Genomic DNA, 11,476 nt, shown 5'->3' with positions numbered 1-11,476 from the left:
TTGCAACTGAGCTTGAAATTGAGAATTTCAAGGTATCTGAGGGTTGGCTGAGCAAGCGGAAGCTGCGGCACAAAATCAACTACGGGCAAATCAGCGGAGAGGCTCGCGATGTTAACAAAAACGTAACGGATGATTGGCTAGAAAACGTGTGGTCTGGACTGAAGGCACGATATGCGTCAGACGATATTTTCAATGCTGATGAGACTGGATTGTTTTTTAAAATGACACCAAACAGAACTTTAAAATTTAAATCGTATAAGTTCGTTGGTGGGAAGCTCTCTAAGGAACGCATTACAGTTTTAGTGGCCGCTAACATGACAGGTTCAGTGAAGCGAAAATTGTTAGTGATAGGGAAATCGAAAAACCCACGTTGCTTTAAAAACATAAAAAATCTACCGGTGACCTATAAAGCAAACAAGAGTGCGTAGATGACTTTGCAGTGCAACCTTGTGCAACTAGTGCGACCTTGAAAACATTGAACTTAGTTTTCTGCCAGCAAACACAACGAGTGTCCTTCAGCCCATGGACCAAAGTATCATCAATAGTTTGAAAAGCCATTACAGAAGAAGACTTTTGATGAAATTGGTTGAAAATAATGGCGATCTTAAACTAAACATTCTTGACCCCATCCTAATGATTAGTAAATTCTGGGACGAGGTGACAAGCCATACAATAAAACATTCCTTCAAACACGTAGGATGGCTAGAAGATCAAGGATTGACTGATGATGAAGATGACCTGCTATTAGATGTTTGGGCCAGACTCCCTCTATAACGAGAACTGAAATGGCAGACTAATTACCTCGTTATAAGCCGATCTCGTTATTAAAACCGCCGATTAAAACAAAAAAAGAGTTGTTTACTTTTATTGTCAATGATATACGTTAAAACAAAAAGTCTGTGCTTAAATTTTTTTCCAATTACAAATCCGACGAGGAGTGAGACAGGGTTGCGTCTTATCACCGCTACTCTTTAATTTGTATTCGGAGTCTATATTCAGAGAAGCATTAGACGAGGTCCAAGGCGGAATTAAGATTAACGGAATCAGCATAGACAACATCAGATATGCTGATGATACCTTCTTAATAGCAAGCAACGCACAAGAACTACAAAATATAATAAATGCGGTAGTTCACCACAGCGAAATGTTCGGTTTACATCTAAACGTTTCCAAAACTAAAACTTTAGTATTTTCAAAGACACCAATAAACGTACAGGTGTATGCCAAGGGTCAAATAATAGAACAGGTAAATTCCATAAAATATTTGGGAACAAATATCAATAGTCAGTGTAATCCAAAAAAAGAAATCCTGTCAAGAATCGAACAAGCAAGGAAAACATTCATGAGCATTAAAACATTTTTTACAAGATCAGACCTTAGTCTACAGCTTAGAATCCGAATGATCAGATGTTACGTTTTTTCTGTCTTACTGTATGGCTGTGAAAGTTGGACAATGGACTCCGAAGTAGAAAAAAGAATAGATGCCTTTAAGATGTATATATACAGACGAATGTTGAGGATTCCACGGGTACAAAGAGTTACTAATGTTGAGGTACTTCGTCGCATGTGTAAACAAAAAGAATTACTAAGAATAATCAAAGAGAGGAAAATGCAGTACTTGGGTCATGTGCTGAGAGGCGAAAGATATGAATTACTTCAAGTTATACTGGAAGGAAAAGTACAGGGCAAAAGATCAGTAGGAAGACGCCAGAACTCGTGGCTGAAAGACCTGAGGAGATGGTTCGACCGCTCATCCGCAGAGATCTTTCGCGCAGCAGTTTCCAAAACTACAATTGCCATTTGGATCGCCAACCTTCGAAAGGAGACGGCGCAATGAGAAGAAGAACTACATAATGTATAAAGCGTATTTTCAAGGATAACATAAACTATTGCTTCTGTAATTGGAAAAAGTCTGTCATTTTTGACTGCTTTAAATTGTCCAGTATCATTCTATCTATCATTATTTTTTAAAGATGTGAAATAGTAGTATTTATTGTAAAGAAGTTTATTGCAGGCGGCAGTTAAGTTTATTGCCAGGCCGTTTAAAAACGTAAAAAAAACACGTTTTTCGGTCTTATTTTCTATCGTTATAACCAAATTTGCCTCGTTATAGAGGGTTATAGTTCAATAAAAATTTCACATGACATCTAATGTACCTCGTTATAAGTGAAAACTCGTAATAACCGTGTTCGTTATAGAATTTGTATACTGTATATATATATATATATATATACATCTTTGAAAGCAAGATACTTCACAAAATCTTTGGAGCAGTTTGTGAAGAGACAGAAAATGGAGATGCTGATAAAATTTTGAGCTACAGAACATATTATATAATAACAAGTTTGGAGGAAAAGACATCATTACTACAATTAAACAAACCATCTGCAATGTTTAAGGATATAACCTGAGTACTACAGTCAAATATGATAAACAGCATCACAAACTCTCTATAGGCGAGTACTGTAATACAAAATAGACCAAAGCACCAGTAGATAGACTGAGTGACACAAGATACTGAGATCAGTTCTCCCACCTGGAAAGCCTAAGCACAGAACAGCATGGTGCAAGAAACTTTTAAGGTAGAGGCTCTCTAAGGGCTGTCCATCACTGATAATGATGGCTAAATAAAATATATATTAGTTCCTTCTGTACCAACAACTCAACATAAAAATATGAATATGAGTATGTCATGCCATTCCCTCTTAAGTGAATTAATTGCAAAACAATAGACAAATTAAGCCAATGTAGTAAATATTAACAATGCAAGTACTTCAGTAAATTGCTGTAGGGAGCAATACAAGATACTTTGCAACAAATAATTTTGGAAGTTGGTTTTTTCTTTTGAATAATATAATATACTGTGAATATAATGCAAATTTTGCACCCATATGTAGGTACTTAATAGAAATATGTAGGAAAAGCTTTACAAAACAATAATATGTCCAGTCTTATATGGCTCAGAGATTTGGATTCCAACAAAGAGCAATGAAAATAGTTTAGGATATTTTGAGAGGAAGGACTGAGAAACCTGAGAAGACTTATGAAGTGGAGAATAACAGTGGTTTGTGGTGAAGATGACACAATTTCTAACTCTCCAGAATATACCAAGAACCAGATATCATCAAATATGTTAAAATAAGATGTCTAAGGTGGGTAGAACATGTAATGAGGATGAAGTAAAATGATCCAGTAAGAAAAACATTTCTTGATAGACTCATTGGGCAGAGTAGAAGATGAATATCCAGAAAAATCATGATTAGTAGTTGATTAGTACATTATTAGTGAAGGAAGATGATGTATAGGGAACACTGGAGGAAAAATCTTGAAGAGGCTAGGCCTACATAGGCTTGTAAAGACAGATTGTTGACATATGGCTCATAGGCTACTTTAAACTAGTTGGGTTGGATGTGGAACTTATCATCAAATAACATTGGCTTCAAGAACCTATTCCATATCATAGGAAAACTACCTTCACTTTTTTTATATATCCTGATGTTTTTAGGAACCAGCATTTATTACATATTTCCCTTATCAGTTAAATTATTTTTAGTTTATATTGCATGAATGTGTTACACTTCATTCATTTTTAATCTGTATATATGGTGTAAGACAGTGATGGTGAACCTATAAAATGTGTATCAGGGCTGACACATAAACTTATTTTTGGTGACAAGCATTTTCAAAAATAAAAGAAAGTTATAATTCAAATATTTATCTCGAAGCACTGGCAGAGTTCGTTATTAAGTAATAATATTAATATTACTTACATTAATAATTATTATTAAATTTTGCCACCCTGCACACAAAAGGTTCGCCATCACTGGCATAAAATATGTTTTTAGTTTTGATTGTCAGCGTATGTAATACTAGAACTCATTATGTTGATTCAATGTTATCAGATTAATGCCAAATGATTGGGTACATTCCATTAAACAGAAATATATTTGAATTAAACCAATATTAGGATGCCACATTTAAAAAAGTCTAGCACCCTTATGAAGCATTTGACAAGGTGATTTGTGTCAAAATGCTATAAAATGAGTTCCAGAATTTGTAGATTCCTCTTATAAAGAGCATTTGGGGACCCTCTATATATAGTACAACAATATCATCATCCTTATTACTAATATTTTATAAAGTTTTTTTTTTATTTTAACTTACTTATCTCTTAGTTCTTCAGGACCACCTTTATCAGGAAACTGAGATGAAATAGACTGAAAAATAATAAAAGTGGGAAAGTCCATGTCATCTTTTTTCTTGTCTTTTGTTTCTTCTATTTTGTCTTTCTTTTCTTTCTCCTTTTCCTTCTCCTTTTCCTTCTCTTCTTTCTTTTTCTCACCTTTATCCTTTTCCTGGTAATTAACCAATGCATGAACAAGCTCCACAAATAATTCATCATCTATAAAACCTGATTCTCGATCACCATGTACCTTCCCATCATAGTTTTTGATAAGTTCCTCTATAAATGTACCATCTTGATCCAAAATTTCATCTCCCATGTAAGGAATATTATGCAATACAGTCTCATCCTCCACCATAAAATTTTGCTGTATTGGTGCCCAAGTGTACATGGTTGGAATAGGTGTTACTGCATTCATTATTTTGATAGTAGTCACCTGTATATCCCCTAAAATGATTTTATATATTTATATCTATGAGAAAGAATGAGATGTTCTATGTATTTAATTAAATAAGAATGGCACAAAAGGTAGCAGTGAATTTTTGGAATATGTAAGTATGACAAAATTATTTTTGATGTTAATATCCTCAAATTAATTTAAAAAATTATATGTTAATATGTTATTATCATTGTAAATATTATTTGAAAATTTCTTATTATTTAATACAAATTAGTTCATAGTAGTAATAATATGTTACCCTTAATGATTGATTATTTAAAAATGTGTTATGATGAATAGACTTATATCTAATATAATTAGTTTATTTACATGTTTCATACTTTCAAATGATTAAAAATGGTCTTAGCACAGACCCTTAGAATTATGAATTTATCTTGAAAATAGGTTTAACATTTTCAAAGAACTAAAAATGTAAGTTAAAAATACAATATAAAATTTAATTCAAATAACATACACTGATCATAATGATAAACACATGTGATATAACTTTAATTTATATTTGAATATTAAAACCTTATGATAGTATATTACTTACTAAATGTGACAAATTTCATAATATTAAGTGACATGTATAAATTATCACAATCTTCAGCGCAAGATTCAGGCATATATAGCTTCCAATAATCAGTAAACAATAGAAACATGCTACATTTAAAGATAACTCCAATATCATTCATAAAAAAACAAGAATAGCAAGGGTCCTCACTGTGACTCTTGAGGTACACCTGAAGAGGCATGGATAGGCCATTCAAATTTTCACTTATTGAACCCTATTAGGTAAGTATACACAGTCAAAAGCTTTAGTGAAATCAGTGTAAATTGAGTCCACTTAAACGTTATTATGAAAGTTGGAAATTAAATTTGTAAGGATGGATTTACCAATTAACAGATCATATTGCTGATATAAGATTCAGGACAGAAATGGTATTAATTTTTCAAAAAGCTTAAGAATTATTGTTAACATGCCTTTTTTGTTTTTTTTTTTTATTTTTACAAAATACTTTAATACGAAAATGCATTGGAGATACCACCAAAAACTTCCTATAATGAAAAATTAATAGAAGCGACATGAACAGAAAATGTCACATTGCTTAGAGAGATCTACATATCAATTATTATTACTATACTCCAGCCAAGAAAAAATTGAAATGAGTCTTATGTGTGATCTCTTAAGTTATCATATACTTCAGCTGTCCTTATGAGCCAAGAAGCATGTCACTAGTGGAGAATTTATTTTTTTTAGCATATGACATATTTAAAAGCAATGATGTATCATTAAAGGATGCATTAATTAATTGTATTAGGACATACAGAATCTTTTTTCAGTGATCTGAAACTGTTCCAAAATAAACTAAGAAATAAAATAGGAAGTAGGTGAACACTTCCATTTATCCTACAAAAATACCTCTAAATAACATTATTTTCAAATAAGTTTACACTGTATCCTTAAATTAACAAAAATGTTGTCAACCTATAAAACTACAACTTTTGACCTTTTTTTGAGATACAACACAACTAATTGTATTCATAATGATTTGATAGAAGTTTTCATTAAGGTTTCAATGTTATTTAAATGTAGAAAACTGTCCCAATCATAAACATTTATTAAGACCAATATAGTTTGCAGTTTGAAAATCAAAATGGTATTCCTCAAACTTCAATTGTTTTAATGGGTTTGTTATAGTTAGTATTACATTATAGATGGTGGCTATTAGAAAGCAATAAATGAAAAGCTTTGGTACTTAACAGCTATAGAATATGTTTGTCATGAAAATATAAGATCTAACAAAGCACTAATGCTAACAAAATTTGGACAATTTAATTGAAATGTCATTGATTGGGGTTCAAATAGGAAAGGGTTTCTGACTGAATAATAGTATCTACAACAATCATGTATTAGTTTATCCATGAAAATGCATTCATTATGCAAACAAAAATATTGTGGAAAATGTTTTGTGGCTAGATAAAGTAGAAAGTAACTTAAACTGATTTTATTATCTTTAAAAAACAGATCCCTCATGCAGCTCTCTACTTTAAAAAATATTCATATTGTCCATTAAAGATTAACAACATAAGGGATGTACTCATTTATCAACCTACCTTCATTGCCAATAACTTCTGCCTTTTTCATGCATGTTGAGTGGGCTGGTAATTCAGGAGTGTTTCCCCAAAAAGCTTTACCATCAGTCCAACGTTTCTGTTCTGCAATAAGAATTTCACTCATCTTTGATCTGTTTTGATTCCATGCTAGCTTTACATCATCAGCTCTCTTATACCTTTTAATCTGTCGCAACCTCATGTATTCCTGCTTAACTCTTCTCTTCCAGTCCACGCCGACTTTAGGTTTTGCCATTTTTTAATATTTATAGCTAGGTACCCTGTTAAAGATCAGCTGTAATTGTTAATAGGTATACAATGTGGTAGGACGACGCTACCCCTTTTAAGAGGATATATACACATTCAGATAGTTGAAATAAAGCGAGAGTAAATACATACAAAAACCATACTTTTTCCTTTCTTTTAATATGTAGTACAATTATCTTTCCATAATTAATAATTAAATTATATTATATTATTACACCTACTATAAACTCCCCTTCCCACTAAATTAAGTTGACATTTAACTTCGACAACGACAGAACGACAACCTCTACCACAAACCATACATACTGTATGGTTTGTGGTAGAGTATGTATGGTTTGTGACCTCTACCTCTACCTCTACCCTTACTGCGTCTAACCGTTAAATCTAATACTTGTTCCTGGCTTAATAAACGTAAGGTTAGAGACCGTGTATGTGAAACTAAAGTGAATAAAATCATTGATTATAAATTTAAATGTACCTAAATGTACCATGTACCTTTCCTTAAAGTGGTTGTTACAAAAAAAAAATTATAATTATTATGATTACGCGTCTAATTTATTTCTTCTTCTTCTTCTTCAGCCTGTATTCCACCGCTGGACATAGGCCTCTTCCATTTGCTTTCATTGATCTCTACTCTTGGCAATTCTCATCCGTTTGATATCATCTGCCCACCTTTTCTGTGGTCTGCCTACTCCTCGCCTGTTCTCTCTTGGTCTCCATTTGTTAATCTCTGTGTCCATTTTTCGGGATTATCTCGGGCAGCATGTGTGACCCATTGCTACTTGAGCCTTGCTATACGTTCTGCGACATCATTAATCTTTGTTCTTTCACGAATGTCGATATTTCGAATCCTGCCTCTCAAACTAATCCCTAGCATGGCCCTCTCCATCGCTCTTTGGGTTGTACTGAGCTGCTCTAAGGTTTTGTTTGTAAAGGCCATAGTCTCCAGTCCATATGTGGTTACAGGCAAGATACATTTGTCATAAACTCTATGTTTTAGACACATTGGTATATCTTTATTCTTCAAGATAAAGCTTAACTTGCTGAAAGCTACCCAAGATAATTGTATGCATCTTTTTATTTCGGCTATTTGGTTTTCTTTGCCGATTTTAATGGTATGTCCAAGATATATATATAGTGGTCTACATTTTAAAAGACTGACGTTGTCAATAACAATATTAGTTTGTAAATTACTCATTATTTTTGTTTTCTGAAGGTTCATTTTAAGACCTATTTTATTTGACTGCTGATTTAATTCATTGAGCATTTGTTCCAGTTCCTTGATATCTGTACTAAATAATACTATGTCGTCCGCAAACCTCAAATGACTCAGACGTACACCATCAATGTTTAGACCTTTTTGCTCCCAGTCGAGCTGTTTGAATACATTTTCCAATGCTAAGGTAAAAAGCTTTGGTGAAATAGTATCACCTTTTCTAATACCTTTACCAAGACGCATGTTTTCAGTTTTTTCGTCTTCGTTGATTTTGATGTTTAATGTGGCCTGTTCATAAATGTTTTTAATAAGTGTAGTGAGTCTATTCGAGCATCCCTCAGGGCTGACAAATAGGACCAAGAAAGTCAATAAATACCATATGTAGAGGTACTTTATATTATGTAGTTTTTTCTACCAGTGTTCTGATGGTTTGTAAGTGATCGTTAGTACCAAACCCTTTTCTAAATCCCACCTGTTCAACCGGTTGATATAAATCAAGTTTTGTGTTATTCTTGTTAGCAATTTGTATAACTATAAGTGTGACAACAAACTTATTTTTTTTTCCTTAGTTAATGGCACTGGCAAAGCCAAAAGGCCAGTCAAGTTTTCTCATAGTTTTATCATCCATTTCCATTGTTTACATTATATACATATTAATATTTTATACATGTTAAATTGGGATACAATATTTTTAGTGTGTTAGTAAATGCCTAAATATTTTGGTTAGTTATTTTCATTTTTAATGTTTTTTTTTTGATATCAGTATATATATAACGTTGTAACTATTCTTTTATTTTTATTTTTAATTTCTTTTTATTAGTATTTTTTTTTGTTTAATATTATTCATTTATCGGTTTGATTTTTTTTTGTTTTTTTATATATTGTTTTTTTTTTGTTTTTGTATATATTGTTTTTTTTTGTTTTATTTTTTTTGTTTTTTTTTTATTTTATTTTTTTGTTTGTTTTTTTTTTCGTTTTAGGCTTACAAATTTATTCATATGTCGCAATACTGCTTATTGTACAAAGTAATATTCGTAGATTTTGAAGCATGTTCATAATTTCTTTAAATTATTCCCTTTAATAAACTATTTTCACGCCGCCCATGCCTGCATACCTTCGTTTTGTTACGCCTTTTTTTAACAAAGAAATAACTTCGCCAAATGTTTCTTCTTCTTTTTATCTTGTTTTGCTACATAAAAATCTTTCCTAATAACAAAGGAAAAAGGACCTATTGTGAAATCTCCGAGCTACCTTCTCAGAAAATCAGAAGAGTTGTTTTTCGTAGAAACTTTACTTTCTATTGGTAAACGCTACGAAAATGAACCCCAATATCCCGGTTATTTAATGTCAATTTCGCGTGGCATCCTTCAGCCAATATCCCTTCCCTATTTTCAACCTTCGCTTGTCTAAGCCCTTCTAAATTCCCAATCCGATATTCATTTCCAAGTTGGTTCCTGTGGCAAGCGGTCTTATCTTCGACAATCGGCGGTAAGTGGATTTTCAATTCACCCTTATTTATCTTTACACAGTGAGTCCTATATTAAATATTTTCTCTTTTGTCCAACAGACGTGTTCCACTTCGAAGGAACGAGGTCACTTCTGTTTGCCGATTAACCATTAACCATTAACCATTAGCCATTAACGATTAGCCATTAGCCATTAGCCATTATTTAATATTCACCATTCATTGTGCATTATTCATCATTCATCTCTACTACCGATTATTACCTGTGCTATTCCTGTTTGGCTGTTTATCTTCTCGTCTGCCGAAATCAAACCGTAATTCGTTGCTGTAGCTACCTGTTGCCGAGGACCAAGTGTCAAGTGACTTTATTGAAGGCCTAACGCCACTATCTGTATCCACCTGTGGCATATTAATTGTGAGTAGTAAATTTTATTGACTAAAGCTCAACTTTGATACCTAAACCGTAAGAATTTGATTTACAACGTTTAGTTTAGTGACCTTGCTGTTTATGGTTAAACGGAACGAACTATTATGAGTTTGAACCTACGATATAATATATGTATAAATTACGGACCATTTCTTTTATATTAATGTAGGGTATATTTATGTTAAATTTCATATATAGATTTGAGGTGATCACATTCAATAAAAAAATTTTTGGTAAACGTTTAAGTGTTCTCAAGGCATAATAATAATTTGTTTGACGAATATTGACTATTATAATGTCCCTTGCTTTCTTCTATTCTTGAGAATACTACGTTATGCAGAATTATTTTCCCAAAAAAGATATTTTTTGTTTTTATTCGATTATAAATTAATCAATCACTTATCTCGTGTCATCTAACTGTGCCGTAAAGATTGTTATAGTGTATTTTTTTTATATACCTCAATATAATTTTGTTGACGAACCTTTTGCTTTTTATTTTTAATGTTATGATATGAATATATATTATTGTGCATGGTGTATCTCTTTCAGGCATTTTTACTGATTTATGTTATTTGTTTTATCGTATAATTAGTGTATCTGTGTCGAAATATTGAGTGTGTACCGCACGATCAAGATACCTTTCCTCTCACGGTTTATTTTATTCTCGCGTATCTTAACTGTATCTTATCTTTCTCATTATCGTATTCTCTATGCCTTAAGGTTTCCCTGTTCCTCTAAAAATAGGGTGGTGCCCAAATAACTTTTCTTCTCTTATCTCTTATCTTCTCTTCTAACTTCTTGTCTTTGTGTCGTAAGTACTTCCTTAATTGATCCGTGATATTTGAGCTGTAACAAGAACCCCGACCAAGATACCTCTACCAGACTGAAGCCCGAGCCTAGTACCGTTCTTTGTGTAACCTTCAATCGATCATCAAGAGGGTACACAGAAAAGAATGGCGCCCAATGTGGTAGCTAACAGCAAGAAAATATCGTCCAATGTGGTAGCTAAATGGTAAAAAATAGCACCGCAACGCAGTCTTCAAATATAAGTATCTTCTCTTCTCTCGACTATTTTTTATCTAAACGAGTTTAAAAATGGATTCTTCTGTTATCTCTTATCTCAAGGTAAATCAGATCGATTACGAACTGAAAATCAGAGGTATTAAGTCAAATAGAACTCTTTCCGAAAAAAAATCTATCCTTAAGAAAGCCCTTCAGAAAGCCACTCCGATTATCGATCTAACGGAAAATCCCCTTATCTTCGAAGATGAATCAAGCCAGATCGAAACTATCTTTTCCGAAGTCGAAAATCTTATTTCTGAATTTGAAGGAGACCCTAGTGATTCTGTCTACAAAAGAAC

At 32.5% G+C, this 11,476-nt stretch overlaps 1 protein-coding gene across 1 annotated transcript in view; it reads right to left on the bottom strand.

Annotated features, from left to right (window-relative positions):
* E(z) (histone-lysine N-methyltransferase E(z)) overlaps positions 1 to 7,279 on the bottom strand; it is a 39,397-nt gene extending 32,118 nt beyond the window's left edge. The window contains exons 1-2 of the mRNA XM_072526485.1: positions 6,744 to 7,279; positions 4,165 to 4,630 (exon numbers count right to left, since the gene is read on the bottom strand). Of these exons, the coding sequence (XP_072382586.1) occupies positions 4,165 to 4,630; positions 6,744 to 6,996 (719 nt within the window). The 5' untranslated portion in view covers positions 6,997 to 7,279. The remainder of the gene's footprint in view (positions 1 to 4,164; positions 4,631 to 6,743) is intronic.
* Between the last annotated feature and the right edge of the window lie 4,197 nt (positions 7,280 to 11,476).

The sequence above is a fragment of the Diabrotica undecimpunctata genome, chromosome 3, assembly GCF_040954645.1.
Source record: "Diabrotica undecimpunctata isolate CICGRU chromosome 3, icDiaUnde3, whole genome shotgun sequence".
NCBI lineage: Eukaryota > Metazoa > Arthropoda > Insecta > Coleoptera > Chrysomelidae > Diabrotica > Diabrotica undecimpunctata.
Note: the sequence above shows the minus strand (reverse complement) of the source record. Positions and strands in the feature narration are given on the sequence as shown.